General features: G+C 47.0%; 1 protein-coding gene and 1 non-coding gene across 4 annotated transcripts in view; both read left to right on the forward strand.

Annotated features, from left to right (window-relative positions):
* Positions 1-22454, forward strand: part of CHD6 (chromodomain helicase DNA binding protein 6) — a 181118-nt gene extending 158664 nt beyond the window's left edge. For 2 of the 3 annotated variants that reach the window (XM_033094536.1, XM_033094537.1), the window contains 9 exons: positions 450-666; positions 1848-2056; positions 3181-4764; positions 7422-7573; positions 7958-8164; positions 9171-9623; positions 11292-11480; positions 12446-12565; positions 19072-22454. In XM_033094536.1, the coding sequence (XP_032950427.1) occupies positions 450-666; positions 1848-2056; positions 3181-4764; positions 7422-7573; positions 7958-8164; positions 9171-9623; positions 11292-11480; positions 12446-12565; positions 19072-19968 (4028 nt within the window). In that variant the 3' untranslated portion in view covers positions 19969-22454. The remainder of the gene's footprint in view (positions 1-449; positions 667-1847; positions 2057-3180; positions 4765-7421; positions 7574-7957; positions 8165-9170; positions 9624-11291; positions 11481-12445; positions 12566-19071) is intronic. The other variant, XM_033094538.1, reaches the window with a different exon arrangement.
* LOC117016364 (U6 spliceosomal RNA) lies at positions 18607-18708 on the forward strand. Its single transcript, XR_004421888.1, has one exon. It is a non-coding gene; the product is annotated as a U6 spliceosomal RNA (small nuclear RNA).
* Positions 22455-22704: the final 250 nt, after the last annotated feature.

Genomic DNA, 22704 nt, shown 5'->3' on the forward strand with positions numbered 1-22704 from the left:
CAAAAATAAGATCTAACTGGACCATCAGCTCTAATGCGTCTTTAGGAGCAAAAATTACTATAAGACCCGGTCTTACATTATAGTAAAATAAGACCGGGTCTTATAGTAATTTTTGCTTACATTATAGTAAAATAAGACAGGGTCTTGTATTAATTTTTGCTCCAAAAGACGCATTAGAGCTGATGGTCCAGCTAGGTCTTATTTTCAGGGAAACACGGAAGTTCTCTGTAGAGAAGACCACAGAGAGTCTGCTTGTTACCGGCCTTAGAGCAGGATCCTCGAATTAGTTCTGGGTTTGAGAGACAGCAGCCAACCACAACCTCAAACTGTTTCTAAAGCAAAATTGCAGCCCTTCCAGCTATTCCTAGATCCTGAGCTGATTTAGGTTATTGAGTCACCACTGTTTTGGTTCTGTTTGTAAATACTAATGTCCTCACTGATGTTTGAAGCCCAGGATGGCTCCGACCCAGACAAATCGCCCTGGCCAGTTTCATCTGCGCTCACTGCTCGTCTCAGACGGCTGGTCACTGTTTACCAGCGCTGCAACCGCAAGGAACTCTGCCGACCTGAAATTCTGGGACCAGGTAACCAAGGATACTGGGTCCAGGAAGAGATGTTCAGGAGAACCTCCGAAATGGACCTCATCAACAAGGAAGCTCAAAAGAGGTAAAAGCCAATGGCAGAAAGGCTGGATAAAGGTGACAAGAGAGGAGGCTGATAGCCGGAGGGCAAGTGTACTGAATGTTCTCGTGTGAAGTTAGGTAGTCTCAGAATTAATGAAATCCGCTGTGATGGTGTTGTCATGCTGACCAGGGAGCCTGATGAGATCTAGGACACCCTCTGCCCACAGTTCTCAGATTTTCAGATTTTCCAACTTGACCCTCTTTCCTAAGTTGGGCCCTAGTCTCTGGGGTTGTGGTTTAAAAACACCATGTTGGGTAAAGGTGACAAATGGCATATATCACACTATGTTCTGTTAGCAGCAAAGGGAATAGTGTGCACAGAAGCTGTCTTATTACAGCTACCAGCCCTTAGCCTTTGAGAACAATAAGTACCATAACATGCCAACCTTAGAAGGAAGACATGAATTGCTAGGAATTACTTGCCCATCTGAGAATTAAGCTGAAGATGGCTACAGAAGGCCAGCACAGGCCAGGAATGATGCCACCAGAAAAGTGAACAAAGCTGCAATTCTTTGAGTCTTTATATCTCTCCATCCTTCTGATGTAACATCCAGTGGCTTAAATGAGCACACAGAGCAAATTTAGTTACCTCTTTGCACTCCTTCTGGCTTTATGAAATTTGGTAATTCAGGGGAAGTATTTTTCCCATCTTCCTTTCACAGTTCCAAAGAGGAGAATTGAATCAGAGCCCCTTGTTCCCTGCTTCTCACTCTTCACTGACCCCCTCGCCCTGCTCCTTACCTCATTCCTTCGGGGTGGAGGGTACGGTGCCCCTCATAAAGACTATGGTGGAGTATAATAATTCAACTCCCTTAAGTCATTATCTTAATATTGCAGGATTTAAAGACTAGAGAACCTTTGTGTCCTAGAGAAGATAATTAAAATGGGAAGCCTGCCTACATAACCGGGAAGAAAGCCCATATGCAATAGGGGGTCTAAGAAGGTGTGCAGCTCAGGGAGGCGCCTTCCTTCTGGACCAGTTTCCTGATCTGTAAAATGAAGGAGGTGAATTTAATGGTCTGGAAGTGCCCTCCAGGTTTCTGTGATTCTGGGTTGTACAGGGGGACAAAAAAATAAGGCAAAATATTTAAGCATAAATAGTTTTTTAAAAATCTTTATCTCTTGCAAGAGGAAATTCACTCTCCCTTTCTGGTTAAATCGCAGGTGGACAAGGAGAGAACAAGCAGACTTCTGTAGAACAGTGTCTGCCTTTGGTGTCGTTTATGATCAAGAAAAGAAAACTTTTGACTGGACTCAGTTCCGCCTCATTTCTCGTTTGGACAAGAAGTCGGATGAGAGCCTAGAACACTATTTTTATAGTTTTGTAGCCATGTGCCGGAATGTTTGTCGTCTGCCCACGTGGAAAGATGGTGGTGAGAAAACTCTGTCATTATATTCCAGATAAGACAAGGAAAGAGCATGCTTATTTTCAAGGTTCAGAATTACTTTGGGTGTAATTAGAAAAGTGGAGTCTACCTGAAGAGTTCAGGTAGAGACGAGGGTTTTCAAAAATTGATGAACTTCACATTGGGTCCACCCTCATAAAATCTCTCTCCCAAAACGATGTAACTCCAGCAAAAACTGAAATTCAGATTAAAACCTCACAGAAACATTGCGAGGTTACTATTAATTACCTTTTCCAAAGCATAGGTTTTTTTTTTAAGTCTCATAGAGATGTATCTTACTCTAAACTTTGTACCTTCCTTACATTAAATCTTAATAATTCTTTTTTCTCATGTGTTGACTTATAGCTGTGCAAAGGAAGTGGCTGTCATTTAAACATCCCCTGATACGATAGAGACTTTTTCTGAGAAATTTCTTCCCAGTTGGAATTATTTGCAGCAGCTTCCTGTGAGACCCTCTTCAGCCTCAGACTTACAGATAAACTTGCTATGGACCATATTTCAATATTTTAGGAAAGCTGAAACATACATTGAGCCTACCCAGCTTGGATTCTGGACTGACAGCAGCATACACAGACGTCCCAACTTTTGCCCCCAGGTGGCATGGTTAGGGTGTTTTCATTCAAGCCAGGGAGCGGGATCGATTGGAAAACTCTGGACCTTGGAGTCACACTGACAGTACCTGGAATTGAATCCTGGTTCTGCCCCCTTGAGCAAGTTAGCTTATTTGAACCTGTTTCCTCACCTTTAAAACAAGGATGACGTTGGTATATCATAGAATTTTTCTGAGAACTAAATGTCCTGTATAACACTCCCGGCATACAGGGCATACAGTGCATGCTTGTTGAATGGGAACTCATCTTATTTCCAGAACTGAACTTTTATGCTCTCCTTTCACCCTCATTGGTCTGTCCTTGTTTCATAAACACCTTGCCTTCTCTTCTAGCTTTTCATTTTAACAGGGACACACACACCTGAGATTGCCGTGCTGAGCAACCGGGGAACTAAACCGTAAGAGCAAAGACCAGGCACTCAGGTGAGCAGCGAGCACCCGAGGGCTACCTGAAGTCATCCGCTCTGTGTTTGCCTTGCAGGTCCCCCAGATCCCACCATCTACATTGAACCCATCACTGAGGAACGGGCGGCAAGAACTCTGTACCGCATTGAACTGTTACGGAAGGTCCGAGAGCAGGTGCTGAGGTGTCCGCAGCTGCACGAACGCCTCCAGCTGTGCAGGCCCAGCCTCTACCTCCCAGTGTGGTGGGAGTGTGGGAAGCATGATCGCGACCTGCTCATCGGTACCGCCAAACACGGGCTCAACCGCACTGATTACCACGTCATGACCGACCCCCAGCTGTCCTTCCTGGACGCCTATAGAAACTATGCCCAGCATAAAAGACCTGACACCCAGGCACCAGAAAGCCTCTGTTGCCTTTACCAGACCAACTCCAAACTATATGAATCTCTTGCATATACGCAAATGAGCAGGACTTCAGAGGCCCTTGAAAATGAACCTGAGAATCTCGGGAAAATAGAAGGTAGAGATGATCATCTCGGCCCACCTGGGGGCAGCTTATCTGATATGACTTGTGAGAACTTTATTTCTAAAGTTCAGGATGTCATTTCCATCACCCATGATGAAAGTCTGCTGCCTGAGTCCTTGGAGAACATGATGTATGGGAGGAAGATGCTCAGCCGAGAGCCAGGCTCTTTTCAGGAGAGCCCAAGGACCAATCCAGAATCCAGAAAAGATGCCGTTGTCATCTCAGCAAGCAAAGATGGGCACTGCCAGCCTGGTGGCCACGAGGCAGAAATAGCTTCCGGCCCCTCACTTATGGATAGTTTAGAAGCAGGAGTAGCTCAAATGAACATCAAAAATGGAAAACATTTGTTGATGTCTCTTTCAAAGGAAGGGGACCTGTGCTGCAGTGAGGCAGGGCAGAGACCTGAAAGCATCGGGCAGTTAGAAGCCAAGTGCTTGGCTTCTTCTTCCTTGGATCAAGGAAATGAAAGTGGATTTGTAGATATGTGTAATCTTAGTGTCTGTGACTCCAAAAGAAACCTGTCATCAGAGCAGCAATTAATTGATTTATTAGAAAACAAAAGTTTAGAAAGTCATTTGATTTTGAGTCAAAACCACAGTGATGAGGAAGAGGAAGAAGAGGAAAATGAGGAGGAAAACTTAGACATGGCAGCAGGCATGAGGGGAAGGCCGGAGGTTTTGCCTCTAACCGAGCCTGCTGCTAATATCCCAAGGGCAAAGAGCCGAGGCTTCCATGTAGATGAAACCAGGAGAGGCAGCCTGGAGGCTGGAAGCCAGAACCCCAGGCTGCAGGGGCCTTTTCCTCAGGCAGTCTGTCAGTGTCACTGCAAACACATGGAGAGGTGGACACGTGGCCTCGAGAAGGATGAATTTGAAGTGGAGAAGCCCAGGGGTTATAACCCAGACCTGTACAAAAGCAAAACTAACAACATCACAATGGAGGGTGAGCTCACTGCTATTCCCTCAGATCCGTTTCAAGTAAAGCATGAACTTTTAAGAGAACCTTGGAGAGAAAGTACCGAAGGGAAAAAAGGTTTCCCTGCATATCCTCCTGAAGGAAATGAGCTCAAGTCAGAAGACACGGATTTTGAAAGTAAAGATGATTGTGATAGAGATGGAAACTGCCATAGTCAAGGTACAGTATGTGGGGTCTTGTATTTTGGGTAAGCCAGTTGTTACGTGACAGAGTGGAAGTGGGGGGGAAGTTCTAAGAGTTTCATGGCTTCTGAAACGGACCTGCCTACACACAGCATGTGTTTAAAACCAAAGGTCCCAGGCCCTTGTCTGAAAACGAGCCAGAGTCGCTTAACTCTGGTCATTCCAGAAAATTGAGGAGGATTGGAGACAATCATTGCGCTTTTGCTGCATTGGTGTGACTGGAGCAAGTGCTGTGTGCTTTTTATACGATGGATGCTAGATGTGGCGTCGAGGGGAAGTAATTTGTTCTTCCACTAGATAAGGCGCTTCAAACTCTGAGTACAGCAGCAGAACCCAGGGAACCTCAGAATCCTGCAGTGTGACATAGGTGTGATTTCTCAGGAATCCCGCAAAAACCAGGAATAAATGTGATCTTGATTAAGGTGAACAAAGTTAGCACCATTTATTCACGTTATTGTCAAAACCCTGTGATGTAATTAATGTTGGTGCATTTGGTTTCGATTCCTTGTAGTAACTCAACAGAAATTAAAATAAAATTACAGGTAACTCAACAAAAATACAAACAGATTTGATTTTTTTATCAACAGGGAAATCTTACGTAAAGGTTCAAGTTAGAAGGAATTTTAAAATGTTAAGAATCTAGATGACCCTGAGGTTTTTATTTGCTTTGCAGGGACATAAATACAATGATGACCTAACCTTTGGTTTTAGTCGTTGTGATGAGTGATGTGTGACAAGACTTCTTGGGAAGTCTTCTGAACCCAAATTAAACTGTACACACTAGCTAGGATAAGGACAGGGAAGCTGAGCTGAGGGTAGCTTGTAACCCCAGCTGACCCAGGAGGAGCCAGCCTACTGCCCTGCCCCTCGTCGTCCTCACCCCAGGCCGTGAAGGACGGCTGCCATGTGCTGAATTATAAAACCCGCTTTGCTTTTTGAAACCTGGAATAGAGAAACATGACCAAACAATCAGTTCTTGGAAACCCAGAGTACAGGAGTACAAGTCAGATGAGTACAGGCTGTAGAAGAGTATGGTTCAGAAAAGAACTGATCTTGCCCTGATGTCGTTTGGTGGCAGTGTCAGCCCTGCCAAGTTGGGATGGAAGGTGGCAGTGAACTTGATAAGCTTTGGGGAGTTTGCACATACTTGTGAATAGGGATCCCTTGCACCAGTGCTTTTGAAATCACCTCTGAAGGGATCCCCCACACATATGCGATGTGGAGGAGGGAGGGCAGGGAGGCCCCCTCTGTTTCTGAGACTAGAACTCTACAGCTGAGGGAGCAGTAATTGGCACAGCTCCGTGCCAGCCCCCAGATCTCCAGGCTCCTTTTCCAGGGTTTTCTCTCACACATCATTTTGCTTTTTCTTAAAACTTAAATCCAACTCCTCTGCTTAAAACCTTTCATTGGTGCTCCCCATCGGCTCCAGACTGAACCTTTCAGTGGTGTCCCCATCGTCTCCAGACTACAATTTGCACTGTCCTTCATGGCTTCCAGGACTCAGCATGATCTAGAGGACTCCTCCCCTCCACCTCATCCTGGTGCCTTCCCCTGGCGGTCTCTCAGTTCCTCAGCATGTCCAGAATGCCCTTCCCGCATTGCCTCCTCATCACCTTGGGTGTTCTTTCCTTCGAGAGGCCCTCTCTACCAGCCTTCCCTCTTCCCGTACGCTTACTCCCTGTCAAGATACCTTGGTTCTTTCCCTTTCTGGCACTCACCACGGTTTATAATTCTACTTATTCATTTATTATTACCGTTTGCCTGTATTTCCTGTTTTCCTGGTTCTCTTTCCCCGTGAAACTGTAAGAGCCTTGCAGACCAAGGCCACATCTGTCTTGTTGATCCTTGAATCACTGGCCTGCAAGGCCGTGGCCATGGTAAGGGGTCTCTACGGCTCCCCCAGAGACTTGTACAGTCGAGAGTGAAATCTCCACCTGTTAGAGGATAGACATTCTTTGTCATGTCACCGAGATAACAGGTTCACCACTTTTCTTGCCCTGGGCATTCCGCTACCCTCTCTTCACTCCCTGTCCTTACTGGTAAGTGAAGATGCATTTCCCATTGATGTTAACTTTTTGCTACTGAAGCGTCAGGGAATCAGTCGCATTTCCATTGCTTCCCATCAGTGAAACAATTTAAGTGTTCCAGGTTTCTTTGCATCATTTTTTACATGACTCGGATCTGTTTTACCTTTGTTGTTAAGTTGCATGACTTTTCATCCTTTTCATTAATATCAGCCTCTTGCTGTTTTATATTTAGTAGACTCTCCCTCCAAATGTATCCGAGTATTTAAATGTTTGATTTCCTCTTACCCACTGCACCAAATGTGAAAGCCTGTTTGTGGTCATTCATCTCCTCTTACTCTTAGAGACACAGAAAAACATCCTTTCTCTTTTCTTTTTCGGTTGTTTTTGTGGGGGTGTGGATGCAAACTCTTGTCAGATGACTTGTGTTGGTGGCCCTAGAGCAGGATCCACCTTTATGGATTAACTGATACGGTTCTTCTGGACATAGAAGGTATGGTAATTAACATTCAATTTAAAATGAATTGGCACGGAAATCAGATGTCCCGACCTTTCCTATCACAACTGTCTCTCAAGTATTTTATTTCATTTTTTTAACCTTTCTTCCCAGATTATCCAGGGAAATACTCTGAGGAGGAGAGCAAGAGCTCACCTTCGGGCCTCACGGGAGACCTCGGGGATGACCTGCAGGAGGCCCGGGCCCCCACCATTGCTCAACTGCTCCAGGAGAAAACCCTTTATTCCTTCTCTGAGTGGCCAAAGGTACCTCCCGGAGCTTGCATTCTTCACGCAAACCATTCTCAGATTTGAATCCTTATATTTTTACCTTTCAGAGTATTTCTGAGTAACGTTTCAGAGAAATGTTTACTATCTTTAAAAGGTATTAGTATTGTAACCTTTGAACGTTAAAGCTATATGCACAATGGACAGGAGTGTCCGTTGTCTTCATATTTATAACACTGTGGCTTTAATTTTCATTGTCCATACTACGGAAATTTATCTTAAGGCTTATAAAGTTAGTACATTTGAATGTGCTCTTTTCTGTCGCTGCTTCTGGTTAGAAAACTAGACCCTCGATGTCAAGGGACTTTGTGAGTTTGGGTAACTTGGTACACACCCCTCCGAGCTTTTGTCCTTATTTTACAGGACCGTGTGATAATCAACCGCCTCGATAACATCTGCCACGTGGTATTAGAGGGGAAGTGGCCCTCCAGCCAGCAGTATGAGCCCTCGGGCACACTGCCCACCCCTGTGTTAGCCAGCAGTGCTGGTTCTCGGAGCAGCCTCTCGGAGCCAGACGCATCGGAGCACAGCTTCAGCAGTGGAGCAGCGTTGGCGGCCCAGATCCAGAAGGTGAGGCCGTGACAATGGCGCTGACCATGGAACAAAGGATGGGGGACACTTGGTACTTCTCAACTGAGTCATTCATTCAAATGTTTACTGTATGGATAGGACTGGTTGGTTTTTTGTGGTTTTTTTTGGTAGTGCCATTAGTGTTAGTTGAGGAATTAGGATTTTATCCTATACAGAGCGGAGAGCTGTTCAACCTTTTAGAGCAGGGAACTGCATGATGAAAGCAGGGTGTTGTTGGAGTGGTTTGCAGGTTCGTGGGAGAGGAGGGTCAGGAAAGAGGAGTGCCTCAAAAGCTGGGGGGCCAAGTGGGCATCTGATGAAGGGATAAGGTTCTCGACTAGGTTAGTGGCAGAGTGGATGAGAGGGGAGAGGAGTTGGCAGCCATAAGTTGATGACTGATAAATATATAAGGAAAGGCAGGCAAAAAGGGACCGTGTGCTCCACACGTGGAGCACTGAGAGAACGATGGCAGCCGATAGAAATCGGGAATCAAAGCAGGAATGAGTTTTATCAACTCCAACTTGAAAGTCAAGATTAATTGAGATACGTTGTTAACACACTGACTCTCAGGCTTGACTGGACATTGGAATCCTCTAGGGATCTTGAAAAGCTGCTGATTCTGATGGAATGGGTCTGGGGTGTGGACTGAGTGTTGCAATTTTGTTTTTTTAAAACTTCCCGATTGATTCTGTTGTACAGCTGACCTTGAGATTCCCTCAATTATAATCTTACGATTCTTAAGTGTAGTTTGTGGAACAGCAGCTTTCACAGCATGTGGAAACCTGTTAGAAATGCAGAATCTCAGGCCCACTGAAGTAGAATCTGCACTTTTAACAAGCTGTCAAGCTGATGGGGTACTAAAGTTTGAGAAGGCCTGAGTTAGAAGAACTTGTGAATAGATGATTAGAAGTCCTACTCGGCCCATGGAAGTCAGGACTGGAGAAAGAGCTGGCATTCAGCCCCAGAAGTGGCTTTCCAAACTCTCTTGCCACGTGTGTGTTCACAGGACAGCTTCTTGGCTCCAGTATTCACAAAGGATGAACAGAAGCACAGGCGTCCTTACGAGTTCGAGGTGGAGAGGGATACAAAGGCTCGGAGCCTGGAACGGTTCTCTGCCACCCATGGGCACCCTCCCCTCGTCCTCAATGGCTGGCATGGGGAGTCAGCGATAGACCTCTCCTGCACATCGGAGGGGTCCCCAGGAGCTGCATCCCCTTTCCCAGTGAGTGCCAGCACCCCTAAGATTGGGGCCATCAGTTCACTTCAAGGAGCCCTCGGCATGGACTTGTCTGGGATTCTACAAGCTGGCCTGATCCATCCAGTGACCGGACAGATCGTGAATGGAAGCCTGAGAAGAGATGACGCTGCCACGAGGAGACGGAGAGGGAGACGGAAACATGTGGAAGGCGGGATGGACCTCATCTTTTTGAAGGATCAAACACTTCAGGCAGGAATCTTGGTGGGTATATGAGACCATTAAGTAAAAATATTGACTTTTCTGCATGGAGCAGCAAACACTTCTTCCTCAGTCACAAAATTTTTTGGTTTGTGGAACTTTTATCCCTATTTCAATTGTCCTACTTATTTTCGTTATGTTTTCATTATGTCCTCGTTATAAGTTGCCCTCAATCTTTTCTAGAAGTATAGGTAATATTAACCCATGAAGGGCCCTATTTGGTATGCAACCTGGAAAAATGAACCAGGAGGTCTTGCCATTTCAAGTAGAAACGACCAAAATCCTCCATTGTTTTGGAGGAGCCCCTGGTGGCTGAAGGAGCCAAGCAAGACATGATTTTGTGGCAGGGTCAGCAGGCTTTCCAGCAGCTGGGGTTTGGGAGGAGCAACAGGAGTCAGGACTTCGGAATGTTGATCACGGAGCCTCCCTGTGCTCATGGAAGGTGGGAAGGTGGGGGGTGGGAGGGGGCACAGCATCTGCTGCGGAGGGTGCTGTGAGGATTCACCAAGGTCACACTAAGACCTTCTAAACTCAAAGGACATCATTAGAACAACAGAAAAGGTACACCAGCCAAGAGAAATCCCCTTAGACTTTGCTTCATGTGTCAAAGACTGCTGACATTTTTTTTATTTTGGTTTTTCACACTGACTGATATTTGAGCTCCAAAACAGGAATCACATTTCACGTTTTCTTGTTTTAAAAGGAATAGTAATGACCAATATTTGTTGAGTGCTTATGTGTGCCAGGCACTGTGTTTGGCTTTTATGTGATTGTCCTATGTGAGCCTCACCACGACCCTGTGAAGGTGTCCTTGTTATTCCCATTTTATATATAGATGAGGAAACTGAGGCTTACAAGCATTAAATAATTTGCCGAAGATAGTCCAGCTAGTAAGTGCAAATCAGGGAACCAAACCAAAGACTTTGTTCTCTAGAACTTGAGAGCTTTAGGACTAGGCTGTATTGCTTGGGATACGTCTGCCTCTTAGACTTTATGTGTAATTTGGGAAGCTGACGTGGCCGGTTTTTGCCCTGCCCGATTCTGCAAGATTTAAGAAGGTTTGTCTCATTTTTCAGAGGTCTGAACCCATAGCTTCTCTGTAATGATCATAGAATTCCATTGAAATGACTGATAAAAATTTTTCCTTGGCCTCAGGGTATTTTTTTTAAATGGGTTACACAAACACTTATTTAGCATTGACAATGTACTTTATTAGCAGGCCTGGTTATAGGCCTTGGGATCACAGAGACGAATAAGACAGGCATTCGAACTGTAGAGGGAAATCGGTAAGTCAGTTGCAGTGAGGCATTTTTGGTTCAATGAAAAACCTGGGAAGAGTGCTATGGGAAATCCGACATGGGGTGCCAGTGTTGCCTGGGACTGTCAGTGACAGTGACAACGGAGGTGACACCAGACCTGAGCAGATAGGATGGTGTTAAAGTCTGCGGAGCAGACAGGAAGGGGAGAGGAGCGCTCAGGTGGGGGGAACACCCAGCACACACAGAGCTTCTGTGTGGGCCACTGGCGTGTGTGGAGTTCTTCCTCAAGCAGAGTCCTCTGCAGCTGCAGGTGGACGGGAAGATTCAAAGAACACCTGAGATGTTTTCCTTCTAGAAACTAGTTTTCATTCTGTTGTGATTAACTGCACGTCCTTGTTTTCCCTTCGTCCAGGAAGTCCATGAAGACCCAGGGCAGGCCCCCCTGGGCACCTCCCAGCCTGAAGGGCCAGTGCCAGCCCCTTCGGCCCCTGAGCCCACTTCAGCAGCCAGCAGCCAGGCGAAGGCCATTCCTAGCAAGAGTCTGCTTGACTGGCTGAGGCAGCAGGCCGACTACTCCTTAGAAGTTCCTGCCTTTGGAGCAGTAAGTGTTTGTTGGGGTTACCCGAGACTGCTGTTTACTTCCTGCTAACTTGCTGCCATTTTTTGATACAGAACGTGTTCAGGAAGACCAGGAAGTTTGGGAGAAATCTGTCAACTGAGAACATCATTTGAAAGTTAAAAAAAAAAAAAAAAAAACAATTACAGCCCATGTCAGAACACTGTGCCAAGAAATAGACATGAAATCTTATGAGGACAGAACTGGCCTAAACTCAGCTCCCTTTTCCCCCCAGAATTACCTGCAGTGTCATAGGCTCACAGAGAAATCTTGAGGTTGCATAAACACTGCCACTTCATCAAAATATCCCTATGTATTTTCAAGTTATTAGCACTTTGCTGGCAGGAATGTCTATTCTTCGTTGTACAGTTACTACGTTGGGACTTTTCCTCAAGCTCTCTTACTGCCTTTGTCCTAAGTCCTTCAGATTAGATTAGAAATCTGTAGGAGAGGGCTCCTGAGCACAGATGCCTTTTCTTGGCTTTTCTTTTCCTCATTTGCTCATCTACCCACCACCATCTCTGTCCTGGGTACATGTAGCTAATAAAAAATGGAGGTAGAGAGCTCACAAGAAAAGGAGAGGAATGTACTCACAGAAACACACGCTCTAACAACAGAGCCCGCTGGGTGGGTTCCAGTGGAAGGGAAAGAGAGAGAGTGATGAAGAAAAGGCCAGGGATTAAGCACTGTGCTGGGAAAGTGCTGGGTCGGCCCAGAGTTCTCGTCTGGAGGCTCAGGAAGCCCACACAGTGTGTTTTCCAGCTGCTACAGAAATGCTGTTGCTTCAACGAGAGCGCCTAGGTGAGAGGCAGGTGGCTATTTCCTTCGGCATAACCTGATCGGATCCTGTCAGAGAGCCATGAATGAGAGAAGAGCAAAACCAGCTGAAAAGCACCACCCTTATCAGAAGCCAGAATGTTTTGTAATGTCGGTTTCCATTTGCCTCCTAGAATTTTTCAGACAAACCAAAGCAGAGGAGACCACGCTGTAAGGAACCTGGAAAATTAGATGTCAATTCCCTGAGCGGGGAAGAGAGGGTTCCTGCTGTCCCCAAGGAGCCAGGACTGAGGGTAAGGAAGAGGGACATGTCCCTGTGGAGCCCAGCCTTGTACTCGAGAGGAAAGTACCCTGGGAAGTGGGTTTCCCAGACGTTTCCAGGAGGACGAGTGGCCATCACGGGAAGTTTTAGGTGGTGATAAGTGGTGCTGGGGCGTCTTGAGCAGCCGTATGACTTCCTGTGTTCATTTGGTTTCAACCTTTACCTCAAGAACTTCTGGTTTGTTTGTACTTAAACCATTCCCAAAGCTTGATATTTTCCCCCCAATTTGTGTTGAGTTCAGGGGAAAGCTTGATACACCTCATCAGGAGTCTGTTGCCAGTGTTGAACAAACTTCATTATTGGAAATTTTCATTTTCTAATCTAAGCTTTGCTGGCTGCCATTTAAGACATTTCCTCCTAGCCCATCCTCACTGGCAATGAAAAACAGCTGACTCCAAGCACAGCCCTTTTCCTATTACGGAATCATGAGCCTGGGAGAGACTTCAAAGTCATCTGCAAAATACTTCTGTTATAACAAGTAGGGGTTAATTATGGTTTACAGATGAGTACATTTGAAATAGAAAATTCATAACCTCTAGGGGGCAGTAATCACATTTCAACCTGAAGATGTGTTGAGCTTGGGCAAATTATACATAAATATGTTTTTAACCTCCTGAAAGTGCGTTCTGCCCAAATGGGTTGCTTCTGAGGCTCACATGGGCCTCTGCTCTCCTGGGTCACCCCCTGAACTCGCAGGCTTTCCCGAGTGCTGCCTCGCCAGTGCTCTGCCAGCTGCGGCTTGTCCTGGGGTATGAGTTCCCTTTTAGTGGAACTGCCTGGATGTGATTTCTCTTCTTTGCTCCAAAAGACCACCCACCCTAGTCATTTCCTCCTCCACTTCCTCCTCCTCCTCCTCATGAGGAAGGAAGTTTTTATTTAATGTTCTGAAGGAACTTGTTACTGATTTTGTCACCTGGCTGATTACTCTTTTTTCTAGCAGCTCTACAGAGTTGCTCTCCCATCTCCATCCACTGCAGCCACTGTGGGAGCGAGGCCTGGCCCAGTCCTGGTGGGGCGGGTGGCTTATTGAAGGTTGATCACATTGGGAAAGCTGCCCGCCCCCCCCCCCAACTCTTTATTCTCGGAAAGTGTTCCCCCTCCCTTTTTCTGAGACCCACTGCATTCTACGACCTGATTTCCTCCTCGGGTTTTGTCCCTTCTGTCTTTCTCAACCCCTCATGCGCCCTCCCACATTCTGCTCTTGTCTTTGCACTCGGCGCCGTCCTATAGAGACCTCCGTGTCTTGCTTTGTTGCAGGCTCTGAGCTCTTGGTTTAGAGACTTGTCAGAAAAACCGTGTGGTTTCCCCCTTGGCTTTCTCATGTCTTTCTGCACGTCTAACAATTTCCCTCATGTTCTCTGGGAATTAATGTGCACAAGTCCCCACAGACACTGACCCCTTGCCAGAAAACCCATTTCTAAGCTGTTCTTGCGAGTCAGGCTCTTACCAGAGATGCACTTTCCCTCCTTCGTTAAATAAACACAGGCCCTGCCTCGGAGGTCCTTTTCCCTCAGGAAGGCGAGAACAGGAAGGGCTCGTCCACTTGGTCCTCACGGCAGCTCGGCCTTCCCCACCGGGCAGAGCTGGCATGGCCCTGACAGCCACGCTCTGCATGGCTCCGGGAAAGCCCGTCTCAACTGTGTAACCATGTCTCCCCAGGCTCCTCCGGGGACAGGAGCCCTCTAGGTGTGCTGCACTGTCTCTATGAGACCCCACCTCTTCTGGAAACAGACTCAGATCCCACCAGGAACCTCTTCCTTCTTTCCGCCCCTTCTGCTCTGTGTGCGCGGCCTCACACACACTGCAGTAGGCCAGGGCTGCGGCTCTCAGAAGGCCCTGTGCAGAGTGGTCGCTCGTTAAATGTATGTATGCGCACATGCACACTTCTTGTGTTTTATATGTGTAAGTTACATTTGTTTTACATTATAGGCAAACATGTGTGTGTATAGTTTTTGTTTGTTTCTTACTGAGCCATTTGAAAGTAAATTACAGACATGACACGTCACCCCTAAAGACTTCAGCGTGCATTTCGTGTTTTTCCATAGAACCATTACAGTATCGCACATGTGAATATTAATAATATCTACTATCGAGTCCATATTCAGATTTCCCCCCGTTGTCCCAAAGATGTTTTTTAGATCTAGTTTTTGTTTTGTTTTCTTTTGTTGTGTTTTTAGGATTTTTTACATTAGGATCCACATCCTGCATTTGGTTGTTAGGTCTCTTTCCACTCAGGGGCTGCGTGTCGGTCAACCTACTAAGCTTCCTGGGAGGAATAGGGACATTTCAGTTACCACGGTCTTCTCCACCTCTGCCCAGGAGTTAAGGTTTAGAGTTAGTATTCACAAGCTTCGGAATAAATGCTGCCAGGCATTAATGAAGAAAGACGTCCTTATCGGGTTGGAATACCCATGTAATCATCGGGAAAAGCAGCTTTGCCTCCAGGGTTGCTTAATGTCTGCCTGTCCTTTTCCTTGCTCTCCTTGCCCTCTCCCCGGGCCTCCCCTGGAAGAGGAAGCAGGTTTGCTCCCAGGGTATAATTACCAGGAGGGAGAGCTGCCAAAGCCCGACTTGGCCGCTGTGTGTGGTCTCAGAGCTGCTGGGAGGGGCATCTGACGAGGGTGGGCAGCAGCTGGGTGGCTGGAGCGACCCCCTCCCACCTCCCACAGGAAGTGGTGAGAGCCGACTTCCTCTGCCAGACGCCTCTTGCTTTGCTATAGATGAAGAACTGTTCTCCGCACGCCTGGGGCCCTTGCTGCTGCTCTCCCAGGCTGAAGGGAGAAGGCAGCCAGCCTGTGCCTTCTTGGCAAGTTCCCAGTTTTGAGAGGGCTCAGCATTCTCTCTGCTTCAGTGGCTCCCAACAAGGGCAGGAAAGGGGTATTTTTGGATATCCTGATGCCTGAGGAGTGCAACTTGAACTTAGTGGGCAGGGCCAGAGAGACCACAGGTCCCGCAGGATGCAGGCTGTCTTAAGTGCGGTGTCCAGTCCCAGTGCCCCGATGAGCTCAAAATAAAGTATGTTCAAGAACGTCTGACTGATAGCAGGTTGTTTGGAAATAAGATGGAAGCATTATTCATCAAGCTCTGGGTTTGTTTTCTTCCCAACAGAAAGACTTCTAAGATCGAACATGCCCTCCCAGCAGAGAGTTATGAGGGGACATTTGTGGGTATAAAGGAAGAAGACGCCTCCACCCCACCCCCCAACCCCCAGCACCTTCCCCTGGCTCTTGCTGTGGGTGGGCTGCTGGAAGGAGGGCTTGGAAAGCTTTGTGGTCGAGCTGTGGTTGGCCTGGCCAGGGCCCTGGGCCGAGGTGGTATACCCAACGGGCCCGAGACCGAGTGGCGTAGTCCAGAATGAGGCGATTTTCCTTAATGGGCTCAAATGGACTGGTGAGATATGATGCTTGCAGCCTCGCCCCAGTCCATCAAGTCCTACTGCCTATGTGGTTGAGAAACAGGAACCAGGCAGGAATTGCTCCCCGAGCGATCATCCCAGGAACTAGAGTGAGGAGTGAGCAGTTGCCCTGCACACTCTGGGACAGTCCAGCCGTGCAGATCACAGGTGGCTGGTCACGGGTGAGAACAAAAGGCAGGTGTGGTGTGGTATGGTACATGCAAAGAGCCCGAGGCTGGGGCCGCCCCGGGCGCACATCCCTGCCCCTCTCTCAATTTGTAAGACAGGAGATGGACTAAACATGAGAGTATCAGAGGTTTCTCCCTCTTCTGCTCTTTTGAGAAGAGTTTTCTCCTCAGGCAAACAGAGTTGACCATCACAATGCTTTTTGCCTATGGTCACCTGGTTTTTCGTTAACATCCTTTGGGAAACAAATGTAAGACTTCAGAAATGACGTTACTTCTGGGGACTTGGAAACATTCAAGTGTGCATTTTGCACGTGTCTGTGAATCTGTAACTCCCTGTAAAGTGGCTGTGATGATCATGAGTCCGCAGATCGGTGTGGTGGTGACTGGCAGCAACGCGGTGCCTGATGTGGCTAAGTGCTTACTCGATGGCACGGTCACTCCTGCTGCTCTTCCTGTTACCACCACCCCCTTCATGAGCACCGCTGACAGCGTTCCCCCCGCCGCTGACCATCCCCACTGCCCTGGGCACCAGAGCTTCAGCTGCTTCTCCCTTGGGAGCCACCACAACACGCATGTACTCACAGCCCCCTGAGAACCTCAACCAGTGTCACCCACGATCCCTGTCTCCACGACTGCCCCTTAAGCAAAGATCTGTTGGGTTTTGTAAGGATTTGACATAACAGTTAAGGGAGAACAGAGGCAGTGGACGAAATGGAAACGCCAGAACAACTGCATTCAAGTTCAAAGTAGGTGTCCTTGGGGAAGGGTGAAAAGAGGTTTCTTCACTGCTTTCAGGCCTGGTTGCCAGTCTCAGCCCTTAAACAGCCTTAGCTTCCCTGACTTCTTTCTCCACATTCTCTAGGACTCGTGGCCCTAACAGAAGGGTTTATCTGGCTCTTCTTGTGTCTCTTGGTGAGCCCTGTACTTTCTTTCTTGCTCCGAGTGTGCTTTCCTGAGGAGTGGGTCCCTGCCTCTGAGCCTCGAACATAGGAGGCTGTGGGCTGGTGGCGTCTTAGCTGCTGCTTGCCAATTCCTGCTCCCTGCTCACTCCAGACTTGCAGGAAGGGAAGGTGTTTACACAGATGCCTGAGAATCCTGAAAAGGCAGCAGAAGCAGCCAGAGAGAAGCGTGGGCTCCTCCAGTATCCCAGAGGCCAGGCCACAGATCCCTCGAGGATGCTCTGAATGTTTGTAGCCTCACCATTGCTCTGATCAGAGAAGGTGGTAGAGGAACACCAGCTTCGTGACAGAAACGCAAGAAGCCGGGCCAATTAGAGCTGCTTCCCTTCAGTGTGGCTCGGAAAGGGGTGATGGCTCCCCAGAGACCCACCGCAAACGGCTTTTCTTTATGCTCCTCTGTACCGAAAGACTGAGCCTGCTTCACAACAGAGGTAGAATTATCTTGGTGCATGGACATGTATCACCTTGATCAGCTAAACGATAGCAATGAGGCGGGGGTCTGGGGGCGTTTCAGACACTGAGGCCTGAAAGGAATGTCCCCTCCTTTCTGTGGGGAGAACCTTTCTTTATATGGGGATTATTCTTGCCATTTTGAAGCACAAGCAGAGTTAGATACATCATAATTGCAGTGGTTGGTTTAATTCTCTCTGCAACCACACTGAGCTCCAGGAGAGCAGGTTCTCGCTGCATCCTCTTTGCCCCCGCGGAGCCCCTGAGCCAGTCACAGGAAGGAGTGTGTGTGGCTACAGCAAGCAGTCCCAGGAGGGCGCTTTCTAACCACCATGCTGCCTGCCACTCACTGATACATTAAAGCAGGAGGTTCTCCTCTGCGCTTCTCTGTAGCTCGGTCATTCAGATGTGTCATGGTGAAGTGTTCAGATGTGTGGTGCCAGGTGACCTGTGCTGTGCACGTGCAGCTGTAAGTCCCAGCTACCGTCAGTCAGCTCATTCCACATGGAACAGAAATGCTTAATTCTAATGCTCCACTGAGTAAGGAAACTGGAGAGCCAACCTCTAAACAGGAAAAGTGGATGGTCTCCCTTGAGGGAAACCGGATCATCGCTTATTTTTGATGCATTTCCCCAACGATATTCAAGAGTACTTCCATTTCCTCAGCAAACACAGAGGCGTGTCAGACTCCTTGCCCTCCAGGAGCTCATGATCCAGAGGGGAGTTTTAATAGTGTCCCTTCAGTGGGACTTCTTCCTGTGGGTCAGGTAATGTATTAAACACTTCACTTTCAGTATCCCTGCCAGACAGATGTCATTGTCCTTTGTCACCAGTTCTGACGTTAACTGACTTGGCCCGAGTCCCACAGCTAGGGGGTTACAGAGTCAGGGTGGAAAGTCAGGTTTGCTGCTCCCAAACCCTGTCTTACCTACTCTGCTTCATGGCTGCAGTTGAAAACCTTCCCATGTCACGAGAAAGATGCTGGGATCTGGTCAAGGGATTGCAGCCACAAGTCTTAACTGCTCGCTTCGGCAGTACAAGTACTAAAGTCGGAACGATTCAGAGGTTAGCATGACCCCTACACAAGAATGACTCGCAAATTCATGAAGCGTTCCATATGTGTTTTACATTGTATAGCCAAACCTGATAAAATGTTATGTCAGTTATCACGCCTCAGTCAGGTTTTTTAAGTCTTGCCTAAGACCTGGGCGTCCTTAGCCCTGGTCTCCCGTTCCCAGCACTCGGGCAGCTTCTCCACAGGCTGGATACACCTTTGCACGGTAGCATGTTGGAGGCTCTGTCGGTGGCGACAGGCTCTCGGCCTCTGAGGGAGAAACCTTCAGGTGCAGTAAGAGCTGTCACTCCGGGCGGGTGGGCAGGAGGCGTCCTTCGAGGAGCTGGGACAGGGCGGCCAGGGCAGGACCCCTGGCTGATGGCCTGCTGTCCCATAACCTTCAGCATTTTGTGTTTCTTTGTCCTTTGTCAGGGCTTTCTCCCGGAAAACAAGTTCAATCACACCCTGACTGAGCCCGTTCTTCGCGACGCGGGTCCTCGCAGGAGGGGGAGGAGGCCTCGGAGCGAGCTCCTGAAAGCTCCCGCCATCGTGGCGGACTCTCCCTCGGGAATGGGGCCTCTGTTCATGAATGGACTGATTGCTGGGATGGACCTGGTAGGACTTCAGAACATGAGAAATATGCCAGGCATCCCCCTCACGGGGCTGGTGGGCTTCCCGGCCGGCTTTGCCACAATGCCCACAGGGGAAGAGGTCAAAAGCACCTTGAGCATGCTGCCCATGATGCTGCCGGGAATGGCCGCTGTGCCCCAGATGTTTGGTGTTGGGGGACTCCTCAATGCCCCCATGGCAACTACCTGCACTTCCACTGCTCCAGCGCCTCTGTCAAGCACAACGAAAAGTGGTACGTCCGTGACCGAAAAGACTGCAGAAGACAAGCCGAGTAGCCATGATGTCAAAACAGACACTTTAGCTGAAGACAAGCCTGGTCCTAGTCCATATTCTGATCAGTCCGAACCTGCAATAACTACGAGTAGTCCTGTGGCTTTTAACCCATTTCTCATCCCAGGAGTGTCTCCCGGACTCATTTACCCATCTATGTTTCTCTCCCCTGGCATGGGCATGGCTCTGCCAGCCATGCAGCACGCCAGACACTCTGAAATAGCAGCGCTGGAGAACCAGAAGAGGAAGAAGAAGAAAACAAAAGGGGACAACCCGAACCCCAACCCAGAGCCTGCTCCTGGGTCAGAAAGGGAGCCCGGCAGTGATGAGAACTGCCCCGAGCCCAGGGCACCTGTGCCCTCAGATAGAGAACATGCGGCACAGGCTGGGGACGGGAGCCTCAAAGACTCCAACAGTGACACCAATTAGAACTTTTTCATTTAAGAAATGATGTGACTTGTAAGTTTCTTATCCCATAAAGGTTTGTTACTTCCCTCACTTCACCTTCATAAGAACCTGTGTTTCTTTCCATAAGTAATATCCCCTACCTAGTTTCCTGTCTGAGAACTATGGTAACAGATGTTGATAGTTGCAGGGTCTTGCCACTTCATTAGATAAGTGTCGACCTAGTCTAGGAGGCACAGAATTCTCATTCTGTTATCCAGTTGTTCATTCCAGCAGTCGTAGTTAATACAGTACTTGGTGACACGCCCTACCCCCTTCTCTTCCAAGTTTCCCACTTATTTGAGGAGGAAAAATGGCATAAGAAAGCTGTCTAGGGATTTACCATTGAAGGGCCGAAGAGCTGACGCAGAGTAGCTCTTTTTTTCCATGAGCTTTGTTGAATGGGAAGAATGTAATGGGAACCAAAAAGCACAGAAAAAGGAAGTGCTGGTGCATATTTTTTAGTTAAAGTATGTCCCTATTTTATCATGATTACTAAATGAGTAGTATAGACAGAAGTATATAACTAATGGTTGAAAATGCATATATTCATTTCTTTATAAAACAAAAACCTTACTTGTAGTAACATAACTTCCCCCTTCATGGTTTTTCAGACACTTGCAGCAAGAATACTGACTAGGCATTATTTTCTACGTAGGTATTCTCTCTCCCCCAAGTTAGAAGATGATTCTCGGTACGAGAAAGCTTTACACACCTCGAGTTGTTGCCGGCGACGGTGGACGAGGGGCTCACCCTCGTGGATCTGCACGCCTCACAAGCACACAACGAGCATTCCGTTCACCTCATTCTCTTAAGAATTGCTCTAGCCACTCCCGGGGCCTTGGTGGGTTTTCATTTTGTGCTTTCCTTCACCAAGAATCGAGCTCTTTCTGGAGCCTGCAAGAAAATAGTCACTCAACACTTTTACACTAGGTCCTTTTGTCAAAGTTATTTGAGGTTGTCAAAACACGTATACCACCTTTTATAACACAACTGTGAAAAGTTTTTTTTTTTTCCTTCTCCAATTTTTTTCTCCATTCGGCTTATATTTTCCAGTTGGACCCAGATTCCAAATCATCGTTAGTCGAGACTGTTGCAAGTTAACCTAACGCTCCCTTCTCCTTCAGCTTCCCGAGCTGGGAAGAACCTGCCAGAGTGGCACTTCAGCCCATTTTTTTTGGCCTTCCCACTCGTGTTCCATTCCTTCTGGTGATCTTACTTGTTCCTGACAGTTCATACTCTGAGACTTGAAATAAGCTCGTGGTTCAGTACTCCGGGGGCACAGGGCTGTGCAGGGCCGTTGGACACGTTAGAAGTGTTACTAGTACCAGTTTCACATTTTGTTGTCACAATTTACTGTATTTTTTACTTTTTCTGTTAAAGTTTTGCTAATTTATCAAAAGGTCCAAACGTTTGACATAACTATTTCAGTTTGCATTATTTATTTATGATGCTTTTGTCATTGTCTTTTATACATTTGGGATTATAAATTATGTAAATGTTAAAATGAGCATCTCAAAGAAGTCTGTTAAATCGTAACTGACAAAAAAATCAATCAGATGTATTGTCAAAAAAGTGGAGTCCCCGTTTTATGAATCAGAGCGATAAATCGGAAATTCTATAACTGATCATATGAGAAGAAAGAATCCAGTAATTGAACAAATCCTATTTAATGATATCTTTGTAGCATAGATGGTCTGTAATGCTGACAACAGATTTCTTAGAAATGCTGCTCTCTCTATTTAACTAACATTTTGTTCAGTTTTGCCTCCAGTGGAAGCAGAAAGGGTTTTTTCAGCTGTTAAATCCTAAAAATCAATATAATTTATTTATGTAAAAAAAAAATCACTCAATCGATATATTTTTGAACCTTTTAAGTACTAATTTTCTTTTTATCGAGTAGAAAAAAAAAGATGTATTTGCCCTAAATCCTTAAAATACAAATGCTATAAAAATTCATGTATCTTGAAAGCCTTACTGCAAATGAGTATTATAGACATCCAGCAGAGCCTGGGTTTTCTTTGTCGTCGTCATTGTTGTTTTGTATGGAAAAGCTGCTTTCCCCAGGTTCCACTTAGAACCTCCAGTAGGTCACAGGGTTCAATATGGATATGATTTAAAAACCCACCAGCATGTTAAATCCCTTGTTATAGCTTATCGAACCTGTATGTTAACTCTCTGGGTGTTTAGGCTTCTATTGGACTGCTATTGTGTCCCTGTTTGCAAATGAAAATGACACTTTGTGGATTATTTGCTCTGTAAGGCATAAGTGCTTCTTAATGATTATTTTGACGTTTCCAAGAGCAAAAGCCAAATTTAAACTCTCTTCAGCAAACTTGAGCCTTTTCATCGAATTCCATGTCACTCACAGCCATAACTTCCCTTGATCGTTCTTCACCCCATGTCTTACATAATAAATTGTCTGTGGTCTTGATCCTGGATTTTAAAAAAAACAACAAACTGAAAAGTCAAATTTGTACGTGAGGACTTCAGTGGCACTTGGATGTCTCTTGCAGCCTGGGCATTTTCTGAATGAATCATCTGCACACAGGAATCCAGTCTTTCTTACATGCACCCAACTGGGGGCTTGTTAACCATTCATTCAGGACGGTTGACTAGACCTGTCTCTCAACCTACCAGAGCACCGAGTTAAAACAGATGCCATAAAAGGGGACACAGCACAGCTTCCCACACTCAGAGCCTCGGCCCTAAGCCCCATTC

Source organism: Rhinolophus ferrumequinum, chromosome 23, assembly GCF_004115265.2.
Source record: "Rhinolophus ferrumequinum isolate MPI-CBG mRhiFer1 chromosome 23, mRhiFer1_v1.p, whole genome shotgun sequence".
Lineage (NCBI taxonomy): Eukaryota > Metazoa > Chordata > Mammalia > Chiroptera > Rhinolophidae > Rhinolophus > Rhinolophus ferrumequinum.